This window comes from Arachis hypogaea, chromosome 16 (assembly GCF_003086295.3).
Source record: "Arachis hypogaea cultivar Tifrunner chromosome 16, arahy.Tifrunner.gnm2.J5K5, whole genome shotgun sequence".
Lineage (NCBI taxonomy): Eukaryota > Viridiplantae > Streptophyta > Magnoliopsida > Fabales > Fabaceae > Arachis > Arachis hypogaea.
In genome coordinates this window covers 10507381-10531957 of record NC_092051.1, presented here as the reverse complement: position 1 = coordinate 10531957, position 24577 = coordinate 10507381, and the positions used below count along the sequence as shown (strand labels likewise).

Here is a 24577-nt window from a genome sequence, read left to right as displayed (position 1 = left end):
AAATTGAATAATTTTATTTTAGTTGATAAAGTGAATTATGATAACATAGTGTTATCATGTTTGTAATGCTAGGTTTTAAGTCTCTATAAGTTTAATAATTCATGTTATGCATAGATAATATTAAAATATATAAGTTTAATCATTTTAATCGTATCAATTATATGAATTATAATTTCTGTAATGTAAGAAAATATAGGAGGATTATTAAGTTGATCCTCATTCATCTTATATATTTTAAATACAGAATAATTTTACTAAAAATAATTTTAATCTTGTTTCAAGGTTAGCTTTATCTAATTATTTCAGATATAATACATTATGCGTAGAAAAAATAATAGTTAACTTTATGTAGTACTATATATATTAATTTAAAATTCTGAAATAAAAGAATATAGGTACAACGTACAAATTTTTATGTCGTACAAAAGAAAAAAAATCCTGAAAAAAACAGAATACAGGTACAACCGTATCGTCAACAAATGCATTCCCTCATGATTAAAGTTCAGGAAGGTTTTCCGGTATATCATTGTACTTTTTTGGCATACTGGTATTTCAATTCTTTTAGCCATTGAAATTTATATTAAATAATTTATATGGTTCAGATTGAGTTATCAAAATTATTGTAAGCATGCAATTTGAAAAGTTCACCAAGCATATGCAACCGGTCGTTTCTTTCTCCAGTTTGAATTGGTTCAAAATTCCATGTTTGTGCAACTTGTATTTGCATTGCAAATTTTTAGCCTTTTCTTTTTCAAGCCATAATATGTTGTAGAGTACTAGAGTAAGCTGAGACTAAGTTTGAAGTCACGCTTTTCTAATAACCCTTTCATATATTAAAACCAAACAAAAATAAATATGCAACTAGTATAAAAATAAAAAAATATTTGATAATTTGGACAATTAATCAATATTCAATTTTGATTAATATTATTTAATGATTTTTAGTTATATTAAAAAATATACTGTAAGTTTAAAAAATATATATTAATATTTTTAATAATTATTTCTATATTTTAAAATGATTATCAATTATACGTGTGTGTATAGATAAGAAAAAACAAATGCTACGATATTTTGGTTTAATTAACAAGTATAGTTTATTATATGCTATTAGAAATATGACACTATAATAATAATAATAATAATAATAATAATAATAATAATAATAATAATAATAATAATAATAATAATAATAATAATAATAATAGTTATTTTTTATCATCCTATTTATTGCAACCAAAAATTAAATGCAACTTTTTTTTATAAAGATGATGTATGTCCTATTTAACATTATTTAATTTCTTATACATATATTCAAGTTAAAGCAAAAAGATAAAAAAAAATATAATGAAATTTTTCTCATGAATAAAAAAACGAGTTTTATTTTGAGATGATTTCTAAATAGTATCATATATATTTTTATTAGTAACTACATAAAATTAACTAGTTTATGATTTCAATTCTCTTATTTTTACTATAAATTAAAATTACTTATATTTAAAGTAAATTTTATGTTTAATTCATCAATTATTTAATATATACACGATAAATCTAAACACACTTCTACCATATATATATATATATATATATATATATATATATATATATATATATATATATATATATATATAAAGACGTTTGGAATATTAAGATCTTTATAATGTGTTGATTTTTTTCTAAAAAAAGTATAAAAATACTCTTTTTACTCTTAAGAATTTGAATCAAAGATTTTATATATAAGTGATCAAGTGACACCAATAAAACTAAAAATAATAACCTTTTATTATTTTTTATGAAAGTCATTGTTAAATAAAAAATTTATACTTTATAATATTTAGCCATTTTATTTTTTTCTAAATGAACTTATGACATTATAGAATTAAAAAAAAAAATTCTAAGAAAAAATAAGTGAAATAGTATTTAGTTGAAATAAAATCAAAATTATAAATAATCATATCATGTTACTTTTTATAAAAGAAATAATATAAACATAATAAATCAAATTGACACTTTTAGCCATTAGTTCAATTTCTTTAGTCTAGCAATAATCTAACAATATATTTTTAGCTATACTTTTAAACATTTAGGGGTGTTTATGGATCAGATCTGATCTGTATATCCGCAGTATTTATCTGAATCCGATCTGAAAATTGCAGATACTGATTCGATCTGTACACTAATAAGATCGGATTGCAAATTTTATATAGGAATCCGTATATCTGCGGATTTGCAAAAATAAATAAATAAATAAATATTTTTTTATGTTTTATTTCAACTAATAATTATTATATATGTTGTATTATTTTATTTTTATTATTTAAGAAAAGTATGTTTAATAATATTTTAAAAATAAATAAATTAAAAAAAGTAAAAAAAATTATTGATATTTTTAATCAAAATAAGTTTTTAAAATATTTTTTATATTTTATGGATATTTTCGAGATCTGATCAGATTCGATCCGATCCAATATGCAAATGTACAATTAAATTAATTTTAAAAATAAAAAATATATGTTCAAAAAATTATATTTTATATTTGTATTTAAATTCATATTTTTCTTACTATATTTAAATATTAATAAACCCGAAACATATACATAATAAATGAAAGCATTTTCGTACAATAAAGGAAAAGACATATATACATAAATAACATTAAATAGTTGCACATAGCTATAGAGTTATGGGTTTATTTGTTAGTAATAAAGTCTTGTTAATTTTATAAATAATTGTCCCTTGTAAAATATACATTATATAATCAGCAGGTAAGCAATTTAAAATTAAAATTTTTAAAATAAAAATTACTTCTAAAAATAATATTATGATATTTATATAATCTAATATATTTAAAATTTTAGTATCATGCATGCATTAATTAAAGAATTCATATTATTTTTGAAGTTAGGATAATCTCATTAATTATATATAAAGTCTTGACTCGTGATATTATATTTTTGGAAAAATATACAATCATTCTTATAAAGTTTTTTTTTTTTTTTTAACTTCTGATTAACAAAAAAATGTGTCATCTTTACGTTGTTTTTAAATAATCTTATTATAACTGTGCCTTTAGACCATAGGTTAAAAATATTAGAAAAAAATATTTTATAAAAGTTATTGAAAAATAAATATTTTTAAAATGTTTTCTTGAGACACAAATTAATTAAATTATTTTTCAATTTAATGTGTTTAATTCATTCAATTGTATTAATTATAACTAATCAATTATGTAATTTGATTTAATTAGGATAAATATTTTATCATTTAATATTTTATTTAATTCATTAAATTACATTAATCATAACTTTAAATATGTTATTTAATTAGAGTAAATATCAAATTATTTTAAATTTTGTTTGATTCATTAAACCAAATTAATTATAACTAATTTATTATTTAATTTGATTGAGATAAATATTAAATTATTTAGTAAATAAATATATAAAGCAATGAAATAAATAAACTCAATTAATTCAATTTATTATCTTATTATTTTATATATCCATTTTTTCTTCTCTATTTTGTACTTCACGTAAAGTATTTGTAATTTTTTATTTTTATTTTTTATCTTAATTTTGCTAATATTTTTCTATGATTTTATTTTATATTAATTCTTTTTTAAGTGATTTTTAGGTTATATTTTACCATTGATATTTTTATTTTATTTAGTATATTTTTTTTTAGTTTGTGTTTAATATAATAATTTGTAAATATTTATTCTATTATATAAAAGTTAAATTTCTGCACTTAATGACGTAGCATGTTTCTAATGGTGTTTTTTGATTAATTTCTTTTAACTCATTAAATTCAATTTATTATAATAAATTAATTATATCAACTAATTGATTTGGTTAATTATTTAAATATCATACAATTTATTATAATTTCTATCAATCAATTAATTGTAATTCAAATTGAATGATTATTTTGCTACGAAATTATTATTTCCTAATCTATTTATTCTCAATACATATATTAATTATAATCGCAAATTAAGTTATTTTACATTAAATGACTTATATAATAGTCATCTCATTTATTATGATAAATGCTGAATTAAATAAGTCATTATTACTTTTGATTTAGAATTAAATGAGATACTATTTTATTTGGCCTTTCGAGTTTAATGGGTGTCACACTCAAATATAAATAGTGACTTCCGGAGTTTGGTCTCCAACACATCAAAGCCACCTCCGTAACTCTTTTTCCTTAAAAGGAATTGCGATTCAACTCTATCAAAGATACAGAAGATTTTCAAAGAACAAGAGAATGGTCTGAATTTGTACGAATTCTAAATGATCGAACTTACAATGTTGTTTCGGTTGGTTGTCGTTACGAGAATGACTCTAATCTATACGTGTCTAAGGACTAGAATAGATTAAATATTATTTAAGTAATTTATTTCTGATATTGGTATTTGATTAAATTAGTTTTAGAGAAATTTAAATTGTTGACTCAATTTATATATTACGACTATTCTTTTTGAATATATTATTTTTACATTTTTTAATATGATTTTTTTTTCTGATTTTTAAGTTTATTTTCTTTCTTAGATATATGTATCATTTTTTTTTTCATTTTATATTTCATATTAGTAATGTAATTATTAAGAAAAATGTATTAAAAAAAATATTAAAACATCACTATTAAAAAAAAGAAAGATACGTGAAAAAAAACGAAAAATTAAAACATCACTACTAGAAAAAAAACTGTTAATATGCGTATGAATGGGACCGGAATTGAGGAATATATATGGATATAAAAAATTAAAAATTATTGCACGATTGTAGAATAAAAAATAATCATATATATATAAAACAAAATAATTATAATAAAAAATAATTAATATATGTGATTTAAATATTTTTAATAACCGGTAATATAGAGTTTAACAAAATATAATTCATATATTCTTTTATTTATGTATATGCATAGAATTATTTATGTATATGTATATATATTAAGAAAAAGACCGTTATATATATATATATATATAACAAAATTAATATATAAGATTATGGAAAGTCTTATCTAAATTTGACAAGAACAAGATGACTTACATATAGAAATGGTTCTCATGAATAATAAGATAAGTTGATTATTTTTTATGATTCTTTCAAATGATGCTAGGTCCATTTTATAAATATTTTTGGTTCATATTTTAAGTTTATTTGATAAGTAAACCCTTGCACGAATTAAAGACAGTGCGATTTTATAGATTTATAAGTGCTAATAGCCTTTATATTTAATTTATTTTATAGTGTGATAATAACCAATATATTTGTTAGTGGATTTAACTATTACTATATTTTTTATGATCACATTCAGTATATATGTCTGATTTATTGAAGGAAGTAAATTATTAAAACCGATTAATAACTATTTTAGAGTTAATCCAATTAACACTAGATTAAAAAAATAAACAAACAATACATAACATATTTTTTTTATTAATCAAATTATTATAATTCAAATTAATTTAAAAAATAATTTAAAATTAGAATTTCAATCTTATCACGTGCATGGTACGGGTAATTACACTTGTTATATATAAAGTCTTGACTCGTGACATTATATTTTTGAAAAAATATTCAATCATTCTTATATGCCAAAATAACTGCTTTTTAATCTCTTAGATTCATTTAAAAAAAATAATGTATTCAAATATTTATTTTATTTAGATATACTAACTTTTTAATAAAATTAAAAAAAAAATACTTATTTTGAAAAAGGAATATTAAATATCAAATAACTTTTAGACAAAAAAATTAAAAATAAAAAGGTAAATGTAGATAAAATAAAAAGATTTTAGATATAAAAAAGAATTCATTAGAAAAAGTTGACTAAATTAATGAAAATTTTTATTTAAAATTTTATTTAAAATAAGAAATATAAAAATTTAATGAATTACAAATTATGTTAAACTTTTTATAAGTAAAGAGATTAAATAAAATGGTTAAATGTATGCAAATTGATGTAAAAAAAACATGACATTTTAATAGATGCATATCCATGTGTTAATTAGTAGAAATATTTGCATAGTACTAGATAAATTAGCCCATTAGCTGCAAGCCATGTACAGCGCGGGTTGCCTTAAAAGTTGAAACTCTATCAACATAAAACAACAAAGCCGATGGTCAATGCTGTGTCAATAGACTCAGTGCCATTCAGTCTTTTTACACATTGTTTCAAGGATATTTTAGGTATTGCATTATTTGCTACATAACCAATGTTTTACCAGCTACCGTTTCGTACATGGCATAGCAGTATTTCAATAAAGTGGATGTAACATGTGAAAATTTTCCTAAAGTTCATTTAGGTTTTTGGAATTCGAATGTTCTATGTACTATCAATTTTTGTCTTGTAGTTGCAATCCTTCAATGATGTGAAAAAGACAAAAATAATTCACTGTAACTTATATTTTTATTTTCCGTTAATCTAATAAAACAAGAAAAAATAAAATAAAATTTATATAAATTCTTTCTACTGTTCTACACATAAAAATTTGAGTTAAATAGAAAATCTTTTAATAATAATTTTTAATTTTAAATTAAAGTCAATGTAAACATATTTTTTTATTTAAAAATTTATGAAGTACAGATACTTCGTTGAGTTGATGTGTTCTTGTGTCAGATACATTTCGAACACGACACTCATCGAGATAAAGATTAATATCAATAATTAAAAAATAAATTATGAAAAAAATAAAATATTTTAAGTTATTTAATATATGTAAAAAATATAAAATAAATAAATTTAAATTAAAAAAGTAAAAAAAAATTATGTTATTATTATGTATAACAAAATCAAAATAAAGATTTGCTAACATTATTTACAAATTAGTTATTTATATATTAAATATTTATTTTCTCAATCCTATTTAATTCGAAACAAATTTAAAAATTTATATTCAAAACACTCTTTTCTTTATACATAATTCTAATAGATAAAAAATTATTTTTTTAATCTTATATTGAACATCTTTAGTTATCTTTAATTTTATTGTTATTTCAAAATTATTAACTTTTATTTTGATTATATCATTTTCTCTTATTATTTTTTTTACATGTATAATTATTATCGTCTCGTCGTCACTGTTATGTTGCCTTGTTTTATTCTCCTTCGTTATTTTTTTTATTAACCCCAACCGCAATCCATTACCATCATACCATTATTGCAACTCTCTTTTTTGTTTATCACTTTGATCCATACACATCCATTGTGTTAACTTTCGAGTTGTTAAAAATTTGTTGAAAGAATTATTTTCTTGTTTGATTTAGTATCTAGATATATAACTATTATATAGATACTTATTTTTCATACTTGCTTGTTAAGTCATATTTTATCATTTTAAGAGAAAATTTAAGATATCAAGCATTTAAAATTTTTTTATAGAATAATTAAATAAAAAATAAAAAAATTTATAAGTTATTTTATTTTTTTAATATATAGAATAATTAAATATAAATTAATTTAGATATAATACTAAAATTATTACATTGTTATTAGGGCAAAAAACCATATTAAGCCACATGCAGAAAAGTTTAACCAAAATACGCCAAACAGAAATTTGTTTCAGCAATAAGCCAAGAGGCTTTTTTATATAAATCGAACCACCAAGGTTCGAACTCTATTAGCTAGTAATTCGAACCATCTTGGTTCGAACTACTACTGGAAAAATTTGAATAATTCGAACCGGATAGGTTCGAACCAAGAGAGCATGTAATTCGAACCTGGTTGGTTCGAATTATGGGGAGAGAGCTTGGTTGTAGTAATTCGAACCAGGCTGGTTCGAATTACATGTATCATGGTTCGAACCAGGTTAGTTCGAACCAAAGAGAGGTTGATTGTAGTAATTCGAACCAGCTTGGTTCGAATTACATGTATCATGGTTCGAACCAGGTTAGTTCGAATTAGTAGGAATCAGAGCTCTATATAAACGCTGTAAACGTGATTTGCTCTCATTAGAGGACGTAAGATGGCTAGTGAGGAGGAGAGTTTTGCTGTTTTGGTACACCACAAAGGATCCATCAAGAGGAAAACTCGGTCCGTAGTGAAGTTCACAGATAAGAATCCTCTCTATATTGTGGTGAATCGAACGACAAGCTATGATGACCTGGTTAGAGCTGTGCTGATGAAACTTGGCCTGGAAGGTGCGAAGCGGATTAAGAAGTTTTTCTATCGCATTCCAGTCACGATCCTGCACGATACGGTGAAGTATGATTGTCTGACGATTGGTAGTGATGAGGACCTCCAAGTCATGTTTCTTTGTCGGAGGCAGTTTCCGGAGGTCCGCACACCAGAGTTGCTGGCAAAGCTGGTTGATGTGGTATCCAGCTCAGGGGGTTCGAACCGGAATACCGCCAATGTAGCCACGGCAGCTGGCTCCAGTTCGATGGCTGCTGTAGCTTCTTCCTCCGTCCCAGTTTACGAGCCAGCGGCCCAACTTGTCGCCTCTCCGTCATTTGCTGTTGATTTGAATGACGGTGTCCGCGACGAGGTAGGATCCTTTGATGTTCTGCCAAACGCTTTACACGGCGTTCCACCAGTTGGCGTCGGAGACGGAGAATTGGGTGATCCTGATGAGGACGACGTTGAGCCCGAAACGATTGAGGATGATAGCGGGGACGAGGTTCAAGCGGCTGGGCCTGCATTGGCTGGCGGTGGTTCTAGCTCTGGCACACAGCAGTATCCACCATATTTTTCTTCGCTGGACCTGGACGCCATGACGCATGAGGGTGCGCTAGGTCACCCTGTTGGATTCGGAGCTAGAGATGCGGAAGGAAATGCTGGTCTCACAGAGTTCCAGGTTGGTCAGCAATTCCAGGATAAAGATGAGGCCCTGTTAAGTGTGAAGACTTACAGCATCCGGCGAGGGGTACAGTACAAGGTGGTGGAGTCCGATCACCGCCGGTATGTGGGCAAGTGTTCCGAGTTCGGGAATGGGTGCACATGGTTGATTCGACTCAGTCTCCGAAAGCGCAAGGGCATTTGGGAGGTCAAACGGAGACCACTCCGACTGATACTTTCTCATTGGGTACTTACCGAGTATCGCTTGCCTCCCGGACATGTGACTGTGGGAACTTTCAGGCGCTTCATTTCCCGTGTCAGCACGCACTTGCATGCTGTGCCTACGCACGTGTGAGCTGGAGCTCCTATGTTCATAGCGTCTATCAGATTAGCTCGGTGTTCAATGTCTATCGGATGGGATTCACACCTCCAATCCCGGAGGGCTTCTGGCCACCCTACGATGGGCCCACGGTGATTCCGGACCCAAACAGAAGGCGTGCGAGAGAGGGGAGGCCTAGATCCACAAGGATACGGACGAATATGGATGAGGCAGATCCAAACAGGCCAAAACGGTGTGGCCTTTGTCGCCAACCCGGACACACTAGACGTAGATGCCCACAGGTAGTAGGATCGTCTCAGACAGGGCGAAATTAGTTTCCATGATGTTATTGTTAGTGTTATTTACATTTAAGTTGTCTTGTTAGATGCATTGCTTGAGCATGAATGTAACTTGTTGAGATTAATTCATTGAACTTTGGTATTTGTGAGTAGTAATGAATATGTTGTCTTTCATTAGAAGTTATGCTACAGGACTCGTTGATTCTCATTTTAATAACTAAACGAAATCATTATACCTTATCATGTTTCAGTTAATACAAATAGTCAACGTCCCCGAACACAAGTTACGAACAACATACATAAACAGAGCACTACATAACAAGAAAACTACACCTAATTATCATACATGACTGAAATAGAGGAAACAAAATAGATGAAATGTGACTCATCTAAACAGATGCGAACCAGTACCACAGCGACGTGCTACCCGTGCCCTCTGACCTCGACAGACAAGCGGCTCCTCATCCTCTATCTCATCCTCCTCCTCCTGCGGAGCAGGCTGTACTGGTGGCGCAACACGCAACGGTGCTGCAGACGATCCTGCGATAGACTCTGATGCAGCGGTGAAGGCGGATGTAGGGGTACCTCCAAGACGAAACTGCTGACCAGCGGATGAGGATGGAGGCTCGTTCAGATCAACATCTAAGGGGGCCTGGATCCCTGAGGTCTGGCCAGCTCTGCGGGGGGTCACGTCACCCTGCATGATGGCGGTGATCTCATCTAGGAAGCGTGGACTCCCGAAGTCCCCAACAAACGAGTCTGACCCAACAAAGTCTGCCCACTGTGATCCTGATATGCGCCAAGGTGTACCACCCTGCTCAGCCTGATCATCCGCTGGCACACCAACGAAGTAATCTCCAAGCGGGCCCGGTCCAGGTCCAGCGTCACCAGTGTCAGCCCCGTCACCGAGCCCTGTGCCATACCACTCACCTCCATGACCGCCATCGTGTGTACTAGTACCTCCATCGTGTGTGCCTCCTACAACGTGGCCAGGCTGGTCGTCATCGTCGTCCCCATGGTCAGCACCACTCCTCGCCGTATGATCCGGCCACCTCCACTGACGCTGGCTCCTCCGTGTCCCTACACCCATCCTCCTCTCAACCCTGCGCTTGTCAGGCACGTCATCCGGAGGATCCATGTCAGGCACTCGCCCCGGACCCCGCTGTGAGGCCTCAACTGGTATAGGAACTGATCTCGGATCCCCCAGCTGAGTGTCCGGGGCCAAGAACCTCTTCCCATACTGACTCCACCACTGAAGGAACTGATGAGACGGTCCAGGGTCGGCAACAACGTCGAACCTCAATACAGTGTCCTGACGAGCGTCCCAGTATGCATGCCACTTCGGCATGGAAGAGGGGAACCATCGATCGCCGCCTCTCCCGTCCTTGGACATCAGAAAGTCGATGTTCAAGGCGGGTCGCGGAGGGGCCTGTACCCCTCCAAACTGAGGAAGAACACGATCTATCTGATGCCACTCTATGACAGCAAAGTAGATCAGCGCGGTCACAGAGCGCCACACCGTCATGTGCCGAGGCTCCAAAACCTCCGGGTGCAACACCTGAAGTACGTCGGGGCTACTGTACGGCATCCATATAAACTACAGAACAAACCGACCCTTATCAGGGCAACTGTACGACCCAAGTGTAAAATATTTAACTAAAAGAGCATCAGTTATTAATTAGCATACTAACCTCCCTGGACTGTAACCGGTCTATCCTAAGCCTCCACGACCGCACTCTCGGACCCTTCTCGCTACCGGAAGGGTTGTAACCTGCCCATCTGCACCATACACATGAGTTACATATACTAATATCTGTGTTTAAATTATGCAATAGAGTATTAACATACACGCAATTCTGTAAGTCATATTGAAAAAGAATAGGCCCAGTATAGTACCTCGACGCCAACGGCCAGCTGAACGTCTCATATCCTGCAGGCCTAAACTGAGGAAACCGCCAAAAGATCCAAGAATGCAGTAGCTGGAGCGGGCCCGCTAACTTCACAACATGTTTGTTTGCCACTCTGCACATGCACCGGTACAACCAGGCCAGTGCTGCCGAACCCCAGCTGTACGTACCCAGCTCCTCCAGCCTCGCTACATATGGAAGCCATCTAATGTGAATCCGGTTGCCAGACTTGTCCGCAAACAGCTGCGTGCCCAGCAACATCATGATGTACTCACGGACATATCGGCGAACAGTGTCATCATCTGCATCCTCAGGGCACTCACCAAAGGTCTCCTGAAACCAGCTGCAGTTCACTGCGTACTTCTGAACCTGACTGGGAGGAGGTATAACTCCTAGCAACTCCTGGAACCAGACCCAGGGTGGACGGCCTCCATCGATGTATATATGGAACTCTGACAGGCACCCGCTCACGTAACGGCCATCGACTGGCAAACCTAGCTGGTATGCCACGTCCTGGAGTGTGATCGTGCACTCTCCGAACGGCATATGAAACGTGTGCGTCTCGGGACGCCATCTCTCCACGAATGCACTGACGAGCGCCTCGTCTAGCCGGAACCACCGGTCGTTCAGCCTTGCAAGATGGTATAGCCCTGCCATCTGCAAGTATGGAACGTATCTGTCATCAAGACGCATGCCCTGCTGCCGCCTCATGCTCCTAATGCATCGCTCGGGCTGCGCATGAAAAGAACCACATACTGAGATATATAACTACACAGGTTTTACAGTAAACCGGTTCACATAAACCGGTTCACAGTAAACCGGTTTACGTAAACGGGTTTACATAAAACGGTTTCCATAAACCGGTTTACATTAACCATTTTTCTAAATTAAACAGCATAACATTACATGAAAGATAACTAACTGGAAAACAAACCCTAAACCACACAACTAAACTGCTAGCATATACCACGATTAACGAGAGCCATTAACAAGAAACAAATTCAATAAACCGGCTTACTTAAACCACCTAGCATTAAACAACTACCCTAAACCACATAAAAAAACCGCTTGCAAAAACCGCTAACAAAAACCGCTAACATAAACCACCAACATAAACCACTACCAAAAACCACTGACTTAAACCACTAACAAAAACCACTACCCTAAACCACCACCCTAAACCACTAACATAAACCACTAACTTATACCGCTAGCTTAAACCACTATCATAAACCACCTACATAATCCCCTCACCTAAACCACCTACATAAACCACTAACATAAAGTACCGTCTAACCAAGATACAAAACCACTAAGGCACAACTAACGCTTGAATCAAAAATATTTCCGTACTAACCTCGTCGTTGATGACCCCGGCTATATGAGCGACTCCGTCCAACCGATATAACCGTGCCGGATCGTCCCCCATCAGCAGAGTAGTCCGTTCAGGTCTTTCTCGGAGAGAATCTGGGTCGTTTTCTCTGAGATTTTGTGGGGTAGGGGGGAGGGATAATGGTTCGAATGAGGGTGATTCGAACTCCTTATATAGTCGAATCACACATAATTCGAACCAGCCTGGTTCGAATTATGCAGGAGTGCATTAGGAGTAATTCGAACCGGCCTGGTTCGAATTACATGGAATCGAATACAAAGCATAATTCGAACCACCCTGGTTCGAATTATGTATGAGAGAAGTTCGAACCTTATTGGTTCGAATTATGCATGGGAGAAGTTCGAACCTTGGTGGTTCGAATTATTCAAAAACGTAGAACACTAAATCGAACCATTTTGGTTCGAATTATGAAGGAGTGCAATTCGAACCAGCTTGGTTCGAATTATATTAAAATACACTTTGGCTCATTGCTGAAACGAAATTGGATTTGGCGCATTTTCGTTACAAGATTCTTGCTTTGGCTCAATATGGTTTTTTGCCCTTGTTATTATGTGTAACAATAAAGATAAAAATTTATAAATATTTATAAATTTATTTATTTCTCAATTATATATATTTAATTTAAAACAGATATAAAAATTTATATTTAGACCACTCTTTCTCTTGCATAAGTTTAATGGCTAAAAATTTTTTATTTCTTATAATTTTATATTCAACATTTTAAATTATCTTTAGTTTTATTATTCTTTTAGAATTTTTAATTTTTGTTTTTATAAAAGGACAAATAGGTCCCTGACCTTTTGTCCCGCGGACATTTTTGTCCCTGACCATTGAAAAATACTTTTAAGTCCCTGACATTCACAAAACTTGGACGGATCAGTCCATTCGTTCAAATGTCTCCGTCAGGGACTGATCCGTCCAAGTTTTGTGAAGGTCAGGGACTTAAAAGTATTTTTCAATGGTTAGGGACGAAAAATGTCCGTGGGACAAAAGGTCAGGGACCTATTTATCTTTTTCTCTTATTTTTTATTATTCTTTTTTCTTACCATTATCTATCTACATATGCCTCATAACAACTCTTATATTGGCTTAATCTCTCTTCTTTTCTCCGTTTTTTATTCTCTTAAAAAAATTTTCTATTAAATTATTTTACTTTTATTATTTTAAAAGCATATCCATTATAAAAAAATCCGCATGAATAATTTATATTCAACAAAAAAATTCTTAATAAAGTGCTGTAAAAAAAATATGTGGAAGTTTATTTATTTAACGTAGCTGATGGATGTACGGAAGAAATTTTTTAATAATAAACTTCTCTCATTAAGGATAATATTAAAACTTAAATTTAGACGCCAATTGACATTATATATTATGTAGGTACTTAAAGTATATTAAAAAAGTACGATAATAATTTGAAGAGAAAAATTATTTTGTGTAAATTTGTTTGGTAGGTCGGTTACCGGACGATTTGGGTTGAAATCCTGGGAGATGGTAGGGGCTCGTCAGGTTGTGGACTACCGGCCAGGGGTGTGCGAGGTCCTGAGTACTTCGTGTGAAAAGGGGGAGTGCCACCTGCAAAGACACTCCGACGCTCTTGTCAGTAAATGTGCAGGCGAAAAAGGGTGATATGATATATGACGTACCTTGGGGGAAGAGTAAACCTTCCCCTTATATACTGTCAGAGGTGGGCCCAATGAGGACAGGCCCACTTTATCAGGGACGTTATCCCACAGCCGTGTATGAGCTGTCCGGGACGCGTGTCCGGGTTGGGGGGCGTGTCCGGGTCGGGTGGTGCTCGGGTCGGGTCGACCCGTAGGGGGTTTGGGCCAGGCCGTAACAGTTCCCCCACGCGCCAATGATAGTCGTGGGAGCTATCAGCGGCGTGTTGCTTCTCGCTTCGTTCATCCTCGTTAGGTCGGCCGCTCGCGGAGGGGACATGTCCCCTGCGCGCGTGTCTCTTGGTTGCTGAAGCAACCGTTTGCCGCTTCGTTCCTCGCGCTGAGCATTAAATGCTCATAATGGGTTGCAAAACCCCGCGTGTAAATACTATTTTGCCCCCAAGTCTTTCGCGCTTCTTGGGTGGCAGTTTTAAATAGTTTACCTCCCACTTTTTCCTCTTTTTGCGCTCTTGTTTCTTCCATTTCCTTGCTATCTCCCTCTTCTTCCCTCAGTAGTTCCAGAGTGTTGTTGCAGTTTCTTTGAACATCTTCCTCTCGTCCTTCCAGTCTTAACAAATTCAGGTAATCCTCGGACTTCTCTCTTTTCTGTTCTGTTATTGTATGCTTGCTGTTTGTATTTGCTTGTTCTTGCTGCCTTGTTTGGAATTTGTTGCTATATGGCTTTTTGATGATAGGTAGACGTGTTAGGGGAGAGGTACCATTCCAGGGTAGGTTTTTAGGTGGCTTGTGGGGTAGATGTAGCTTTGGCCATGCTTGATCTTAATTGTTAAATAGGATAAACGTAGTTTTTTGGGTTTTTCCGAGCTCCCGACCTCATAGACTAATGGAGTGGTACCCCACTGTAGGTATGTCTCGCGTCGTTTCTCGTGCTTCCGCCTCCGCGGCGAACTATAACCCCTACGCCTGGGTGACCTCAGACGTAAAGGACTCGCCGAACCAGATGGATCTGGAGGAGTTAACGGAGTTCCGGCAAGCCGGGTATCTATGCGGGGGGACAGACGAGGAGACCAACTACGAGACCTTCGTCCCTGCGCCTAACGAGCATTTATACGAGATCAATTTCCGTTCTCCCCGGGTCGCCAACTGGATATGGTTTTACAAAGCCATGTTCACCCAGGTCAGCGTTCGCCTGCCGTTCTCCGATTTCCAGATGTCTCTCCTTAACCGGATATCCGTTTCGCCGTCGCAACTCCATCCGAACAGCTGGGCTTCTATCCGCTGCTTCGAGATGGTTTGTGAATATCTCGAGTTGCCGGCGTCATTGGATGTCTTCCTTTTATTTTATTATTCTTTTAGAATTTTTAATTTTTGTTTTTATAAAAGGACAAATAGGTCCCTGACCTTTTGTCCCGCGGACATTTTTGTCCCTGACCATTGAAAAATACTTTTAAGTCCCTGACATTCACAAAACTTGGACGGATCAGTCCATTCGTTCAAATGCCTCCGTCAGGGACTGATCCGTCCAAGTTTTGTGAAGGTCAGGGACTTAAAAGTATTTTTCAATGGTCAGGGACGAAAAATGTCCGTGGGACAAAAGGTCAGGGACCTATTTATCTTTTTCTCTTATTTTTTATTATTCTTTTTTCTTACCATTATCTATCTACATATGCCTCATAACAACTCTTATATTGGCTTAATCTCTCTTCTTTCCTCCGTTTTTTATTCTCTTAAAAAAAATTTCTATTAAATTATTTTACTTTTATTATTTTAAAAGCATATCCATTATAAAAAAATCCGCATGAATAATTTATATTCAACAAAAAAATTCTTAATAAAGTGCTGTAAAAAAAGATGTGGAAGTTTATTTATTTAACGTAGCTGATGGATGTACGGAAGAAATTTTTTAATAATAAAATTCTCTCATTAAGGATAATATTAAAACTTAAATTTAGACGCCAATTGACATTATATATTGTGTAGGTACTTAAAGTATCTTAAAAGAGTACGATAATAATTTGAAGAGAAAAATTATTTTGTGTAAATTTGTTTGGTAGGTCGGTTACCGGACGATTTGGGTTGAAATCCTGGGAGATGGTAGGGGCTCGTCAGGTTGTGGACTACCGGCCAGGGGTGTGCGAGGTCCTGAGTACTTCGTGTGAAAAGGGGGAGTGCCACCTGCAAAGACACTCCGACGCTCTTGTCAGTAAATGTGCAGGCGAAAAAGGGTAATATGATATATGACGTACCTTGGGGGAAGAGTAAACCTTCCCCTTATATACTGTCAGAGGTGGGTCCAATGAGGACAGGCCCACTTTATCAGGGACGTTATCCCACAGCCGTGTATGAGCTGTCCGGGACGCGTGTCCGGGTTGGGGGGCGTGTCCGGGTCGGGTGGTGCTCGGGTCAGGCCGACCCGTAGGGGGTTTGGGCCAGGCCGTAACAGTGCCCCCACGCGCCAATGATAGTCGTGGGAGCTATCAGCGGCATGTTGCTTCTCGCTTCATTCATCCTCGTTAGGTCGGCCGCTCGTGGAGGGGACATGTCCCCTGCGCGCGTGTCTCTTGGTTGCTGAAGCAACCGTTTGCCGCTTCGTTCCTCACGCTGAGCATTAAATGCTCATAATGGGTTGCAAAACCCCGCGTGTAAATACTATTTTGCCCCCAAGTCTTTCGCCCTTCTTGGGTGGCAGTTTTAAATAGTTTACCTCCCACTTTTTTCTCTTTTTGCGCTCTTGTTTCTTCCATTTCCTTGCTATCTCCCTCTTCTTCCCTCCGTAGTTCCAGAGTGTTGTTGCAGTTTCTTTGAACATCTTCCTCTCGTCCTTCCAGTCTTAACAAATTCAGGTAATCCTCAGACTTCTCTCTTTTCTGTTCTGTTATTGTATGCTTGCTGTTTGTATTTGCTTGTTCTTGCTGCCTTGTTTGGAATTTGTTGCTATATGGCTTTTTGATGATAGGTAGACGTGTTAGGGGAGAGGTACCATTCCAGGGTAGGTTTTTAGGTGGCCTATGGGGTAGATGTAGCTTTGGCCATGCTTGATCTTAATTGTTAAATAGGATAAACGTAGTTTTTTGGGTTTTTCCGAGCTCCCGACCTCATAGACTAATGGAGTGGTACCCCCACCGTAGGTATGCCTCGCGTCGTTTCTCGGGCTTCCGCCTCCGCGACGAACTATGACCCCTACGCCTGGGTGACCTCAGACGTAAAGGACTCGCCGAACCAGATGGATCTGGAGGAGTTAACGGAGTTCCGGCAAGCCGGGTATCTATGCGGGGTGACAGACGAGGAGACCAACTACGAGACCTTCGTCCCTGCGCCTAACGAGCGTTTATACGAGATCAATTTCCGTTCTCCCCGGGTCGCCAACTGGATATGGTTTTACAAAGCCATGTTCACCCAGGTCAGCGTTTGCCTGCCGTTCTCCGATTTCCAGATGTCTCTCCTTAACCGGATATCCGTTTTGCCGTCGCAACTCCATCCGAACAGCTGGGCTTCTATCCGCTGCTTCGAGATGGTTTGTGAATATCTCGAGTTGCTGGCGTCAGTGGATGTCTTCCTTTTCTTTTTCAACCTTACCAACCCCTCCAAACAATCTTGTCTTTCTGGTCTGCCCAAGGCCGGAGGATATTTGGCCTGTTCGAGGACTCTTATCACGGGTTCAAGGACAAATTCTTCAAAGTTCGCCCTGTTAAAGGTCGCCATCTCTTTTGGTTATCGTTAGAGGGGAAACGCCTCATCCCGACTTATTGGAGCTTCGGGGCGGGGTCGAATTCTTTCATTAAAGTGACCTACAAGGGGATGTCCCCTGCAAATAAGAGGATCGCCGATGTGTTGTTTGCTCTTTTTGGGAAGAACCCCCTGAACCCCCATCTCCTCATGGGCGAGCAGGAGTCTTCCAGGAATTATATTTGTGAGCTGTTTTGTCTTTATCTTTTCTGCATTGTTTATTGTTTGGTTCGTTCTTCCCGACTTCACGACTAATGCATTTGCTTCTTTGTTGTGGTGGAGATGTCTGCTTCGGTGACCGGGCCTGAAAACTTAGTCAAGACCTTCTTGGAGGATAGCGATGAGGAGAGGGCTAACGGGAAGGATGCCGGGAACCCGGAAGGCCCTTATGGGGAGAAGGGGGACCAGGCTATGTCCTCTCCCCGTGACACCGCTATGTCGGGGAAGAACTCGGCCGAGGTGCAGGCTTCCCCCATTCTCGAAGAGGCGGCCGTCGTTGGGCACTTGTCCCCTACCCATCCAAAAGATGATGATGTGGAACTCATCCATACCCCTAAGAGGCGGAGGGCGTCTGCCAGCTCGGAAGGGACTCTCACCATTATGGAAAAAAATTTTAATGCTACGAAATTTATTGACTCCCAGCTGATCCCTGGGACTGAGGAGCATTTTCTTGGGACTGACCTGGCTGGACAGGCGAGATGGATGTACCGGACTTTGCTCCGGGGGGCCGTGATAGCTCGAAAGGCTGAGTTCGAGTTGTCGGGAATGCAGGCTCTCCGGAGGAAACTCGAATCCTCAGGCAAGGCGAACAATGACTTCAAGGTGCAAGTCGAGCTGCTCCAGAGTCAATTGTCCGAGATGGGGGAGAAGCTCAAGGCTTCTGAGGAGAAAGCGACATTTTCCGCGGAGAAATTGAAGGCTTCCGATGAGACGGTGGCCCGATTAGCCGAGCGGGAGATGACCTTAGAGAGCCAGCTGAACGCCACTCAGGGCCGGGTGGCGGCCTTAGAGAAGGAACGCGACCAGGCCGTTTCGTCGGCTAAGGCTACTAAGGTCAAGGTCGAGGAGCTCAAGAGGAAGCACAAAGCGACAAAGGAGCAAGGGAAGAATGTGATCTTCATGACCGAGGAGGCTCTGAAGGCCCAGGTCAAGATCGTGGCTCCTGACTTCGAGACGTCGGCTATTGGGGTGTTAAAGACGATCCAAGACGGCAAGATTGTCGACATGCCTCGGAAGTGAGCTTTTGTAACTTGTGTTTTTTATGTGGTTTTGTAAGATACTTGTTGATCCTTTTTGTGATTGTCGAGACTTTTGCTACTTTCTGGTGGTCGCCTGGTCGGCCTTTTATTATTGCCTTCATCTTGTTTGTTTAGTAGCGTATTATGTTTTGTTACCGTTTTTCTGGTGTGGACTTATCATTTGTGTCCGTTTCGCCGTTTACATTGGTAACGGTTTGGACCGTTTTGGTCGTGTTGTCGCGGCCATTAGTCATTGCTATAATCCGTCTAGCTCCCGGGGTGATCAAACCCGGGTTGCCGTTGAAGGACGCGGTCGTGTAAAATATGTATTGGGAAGTAGTAGATAAAATTTTGACAAGTAAGAATTAATCGTTAGCCAAACAAGTTCGTTAACATGGCAAGTATTTGATAAAGATAAATAGCTAAAAGTTAACATGTGAATAGAGTAAGCATCTATTAGCCCGCTAGGCCCCTTGGTCGGTGCGCCCAGGTTACGAGTAGAACCTCCTTAGGTTACCTGCGTTCCATGTCCTTGGGATTTCTTTGCCGTCGAGTCTCTCGAGCTTGTAGGCGCCTTTGCCGAGCACTTCTTTGATTCTGTAGGGACCTTCCCAGTTTGCCGCCAGTTTTCTTTCCCCTGGGGTCGGTAAACCGACGTCGTTGCGTTGCAGGACGAGGTCTCTTTCCTCAAAATCCCTCATGAGGACTTTAGTGTTGTAGCGCAGGGCTATTCTTTGTTTTAGTGCCGTTTCTGACAAGTGGGCCATCTCTCTGGTCTCTTCTACCAGGTCCTTTTCTACCGCTTCGTCTACTCCTGCGAGAAGTAACTGTGGACTCGGTTCGCTAATTTCCACGGGTATCACTGTGTTGACCCCGTACGTTAGGCGAAAGGGGGTTTTCCCGGTAGAGCTTTGCTCGGTTGTCCGGTAGGACCAGAGTACCGAAGCGAGCTCGTCGGCCCATGCGCCTTTCTTGCTGTCTAAGCGTTTCTTGAGGCCTAGTAGGATGACTTTGTTTGCGGACTCCACTTGTCCGTTCGTCTGGGGATGTTCTACTGAGGAAAACTTTTATTTTATCCCCAGGCCGGTGAGGAATTCCGTAAATTTCTTGTCGGTGAACTGCGTCCCATTATCCGAAATGACGACCTTCGGGATACCGAAATGGGTTATCACTTGTCTCCACATGAACTTCCTGCAATTGGACGAGGATATGCTGGCTAGTGGTTCAGCCTCTATCCATTTGGTGTAGTAGTCGATGGCGACTATGAGATATTTAACTTGTCCTGGGCCGACTGGGAAAGGCCCTAAGAGGTCAACTCCCCATTGAGCGAAAGGTCGTGTAGACGTTAGTAAACTCAGCTCGGAAGCCGGCGCTTTGTGGAAGTTGGCGTTTTCTTGACATTTTACGCATTTTCTGACAAATTCTTTGGAGTCTCTCATCATTGATGGCCAGTAATATCCAGCTCGGATGAGCTTCTTTGCTAGGGCTTTGCCCCCGATGTGGTGGCCGCAACATCCCTCGTGGACTTCTCTAAGTACATAGTCCGTCTGGTCGGGGTGTAAGCACTTCAATAGGGGTTGGCTGAGCCCCTTTCTGAACAGTTGTCCTTGTATGATTGCATATCTGGCTGCCTCCCTTCTCAACGTTTTGGTTGCTTTCTCATCGTCAGGCAACTTGCCGTGTTCCAGGAAGTTTGTGATGGGGTCCAACCAGGAAGGGCTTGACTCCGTTATATGGAGGGCAACCGTTGGTTCCTTCACCATGCCCTGGATGAGAGACCGGTTGCCCATTCCCGGTTTCGTGCTCGCTAGTTTAGATAGGAGGTCTGCCCGTGTGTTCCTTTCTCTTGGAACGTGTTGGACCGTGACCTCTAGGAACTGCCTAGTCAACTCTCTGACTTTTTCCAAATACTTTTGCAGGAGGGGGTCCCTGGCTTGATAGCTTCCGTTTACTTGCGAGGTGACGACCTGTGAATCGCTGCACACTTCCAATTTTGAAAAAGGGTAGGGCTTTCGCTGCCGATGCGCCGAGGAAGCGGGATAATGTCGTCAGCCTTCCTGCCAACCGTTGGACATCTTTGATACAACCCGGGCTCTTGATCTGGAGAATCGCTTGACACATCTCAGGGTTGGCTTCTACTTCTCTTTGGGTGATCATGAATCCCAAGAACTTCCCAGCCTCCATGGCAAACGCGCATTTGAGCGGGTTGAGCCTCATGCCGTGTTGTCGGAGGGCCGCGAACACGCCCCCCAGGTTGCTTAGGAGATCGTCGGGCTGTGTGGTTTTCACGAGGATGTCGTCCACGTAGACTTCTACTGTCTTGCCTATGAGCTCACTGAATATCTTGTTCATCAGTCTCTGGTACGTGGCGCCAGCATTTTTCAGACCAAATGGCATCATCTTGTAGCAATAGATCCTTCCTGGCGTTATGAACGCCGTTTTGTCCTCGTCGGGTCGGTGCATCGGTATCTGATTGTACCCAGAGTAGGCGTCCATGAAGCTCAGATAACGGTACCCCGCCGCCGCGTCGACGAGTGCGTCAATGTTGGGGAGGGGATAGCAGTCCTTGGGACATGCCTTGTTGAGGTCGGAATAGTCTACGCACATTCTCCACCTCCCATTGTGCTTTTTCACCAAGACCACGTTCGACAGCCACATCGAGTAGTCCAGCTCTCGGATGAACCCTGCTTCAAGGAGGTTGGCCGTCTGCTTGGCCACCTCTTCTGCCCTTTCCTGTGACATCTTCCTCCTCCTCTGGGCCACTGGCTTAGCTTCCGGCTTGACGGCCAGATAGTGTGACATGAGTTGGGGATCTATCCCTGGCATGTCGGCTGGCGTCCAAGCGAAGAGGTCGGCATTGGCTCTGATCATCTCCATCAAAGGCTTCTTTAACTCATGGGGGAGGTTTCTGTTTATGAACGTGAACTTTTCCTCCCCATCATCGACCCTGAATTTTTCCAAGTCCCCTTCTGGCTCAGGTCTGGGCTTGTCATCTATTCTGGCATCCAGGTCGGCAAGGAAAACCCTCGATGCTTCTTTGAACTTTTTCCTGAGAGAGAGACTGGCGTGGTCGCAGGCGACTGCCGTTTTCAAGTCTCCTCTGATGGATCCTACGGATCCGTCATCAGTAACAAACTTCATTACGAGCAGCTTCGTGCTAATCGCTGCCCCAGGGTCGTTGATGGTTTTTCTCCCCAGGATGATGTTGTAAGCTGTGGAATCTCGTAAGACAACAAAATCGTCCATTACTGTCCTTCGCCTTTGTCCTTGTCCCAGGGAGGTCAGGAGTGAGATGATCCCATCCGGGTTGATGAAGTGGTCACCCAACCCTACCACACCGTGCTGGTGGGTCGCCAGATCGGCATCACGCAGTCCCAAGGCATCGAAAACGTTGCGAAACATGATGTTCGAGTCCGCCCCTGTATCCACCAGGATCCGTTTGACGAGGCCGGTTTTGACTCTGGCCGTGATGACCATGGGAGGGCTTTCTGGTACCTCGTCGAACCATTGGTCCTCGGGGCCGAAGGAGATGGATGGGATTCCCCTGGAACTTCTAGCGGATGAGGAGGAGACCGCCAGGACTTTGGCGTCTTTCTTATGTGCCGATTTCGACCTCGGGGCGGAATTCCTCGCTGTTACTACGTTCACCACCGTGAGACCGTGGTCATCCCCCTTTGGTTCTTGGCGTCGTCTTGTCGCCCGGGACCTGTCCTCGCCATCGTGATCCCGGTTTCGTCTCCTTGGCTCCCTTATAAGGTGGGAGAAGTCGGCAAGCTTTCCATCCCTGATTGCTTGTTCCAGGGCGTCCTTCAGGTCGAAGCAGTCTTGTGTCTTGTGCCCATATCCCTTGTGATATTCGCAGTAAAGGCTTTTGTTTCCCCCCGTCCTGTCCTTCAGGGGTCGGGGTCTCGACAGTATCCCCTTCTCGGCTATCTGTTGGTAAACTTCCGTGATCGGTGCCGTGAGGGGGTGTAGTTGGTGAATTTCCCGACTCGGGAAAATGGCTTTGGCGCCTTACTCGGACCGTCGTCCCTGGCGTGTTCCTTTTGCCTTTCTCCACCCTCATAGTGTCGGGTTTGGTTGTAAGGGGATTGCCGTTTATTGGCAGCCACGACCCGGCTGACCTCTTCGTCGTTAATATACTCCTTAGCCACGCATTAGATCTCCTGCATTGTCCATACTGGCTTTGTGGTGAGGTGCTTTCTGAAGTCGTCATTCAGGAGCCCGTTCGTCAAGCACAAGCTCGCTACTGAGTCCGTCAACCCGTCTAATTCCAAGCATTCATCGTTGAAACGATCTAAGTATTTTCTAGTCGGTTCCCCGGCTCTCTGGGTCACCCCCAGCAAATTGATCGGGTGCTTGGCTTTGGCAATCCTGGTTGTGAACTGAGCTAGGAAGGCATGGCTGATGTCGGAGAAGTGGGTTACCGAGCCCTGCGGGAGGTTATTGAACCACCGTATTACAGGTCCCGCGAGGGTGACCGGGAAAGCGCGGCACCTTACCTCGTCTCCTACTCCTTCTAGGTTCATCTTGGCCTCAAAGGCCGTGAGGTGTTCCAGCGGGTCTTGCGTTCCATCGTACCTCATGTCCGTTGGCTTGTCAAAGTGTTTTGGCAGCCGGACCTCGAGTATGGAACGGTGGAATTGGGGTCACTCCCATTATTACGGGTCCCCGCGTTACCGTCGTTCTTCCCTCGTCGCTCTCCCGACGAGCGTCCTCGTCCCCGTGGTTCGTGGTACGCCGCCTCTCACGTCTGGCGTAAATGACGGGGTCACGACGTCTTCTCGCGCGTTCTCTCTCCCTGGTGCTTTCGGACTCAGCTTAGGGGCTAGGCGTGCGTCTGGAGCGACTCCTGGAGCGAGAGCGAGAGTGACTCTGCTCTGGGGTGTGTTGGTCGCGTTCCATATCTGCTAGTCGGCGTTCCAAGTCTTGCATTCTATGGCGTAGCTCTTGCATTATTCTGGCATGATTGTCGCCAGTCCCCTCAAAGGGGCGTCTCTCCTGTGATTGGGTTGCGTTCCTCGGGGGCAACCTTGGATGTTGTCGGGTTTCCGTTGCGGCGGCGTCGCCTCTGGGTACGGCCTCGCAGCCTGTCCCAGTTTGGACTAGCACGAAGTCCATGGACGAGTCCCCACAGACGGCGCCAATGTTCGGTAGGTCGGCTACCGGACGGTTCGGGTTGAAATCCTGGGAGATGGTAGGGGCTCGTCAGGTTGTGGACTACCGGCCAGGGGTGTGCGAGATCCCGAGTACTTCGTGTGAAAGGGGGGGTGCCACCTGCAAAGA

At 39.8% G+C, this 24577-nt stretch overlaps 1 protein-coding gene across 1 annotated transcript; it reads right to left on the bottom strand.

Moving 5' to 3' along the window:
- Positions 1-19782: 19782 nt before the first annotated feature.
- LOC140179975 (uncharacterized) lies at positions 19783-21081 on the bottom strand. Its single transcript, XM_072220347.1, has 2 exons — positions 20830-21081; positions 19783-20331 (listed from the first exon to the last, which is right to left on the bottom strand). The coding sequence occupies exons 1-2, from the start codon at positions 21079-21081 to the stop codon at positions 19783-19785; spliced, it is 801 nt and encodes a 266-aa protein (XP_072076448.1).
- Positions 21082-24577: the final 3496 nt, after the last annotated feature.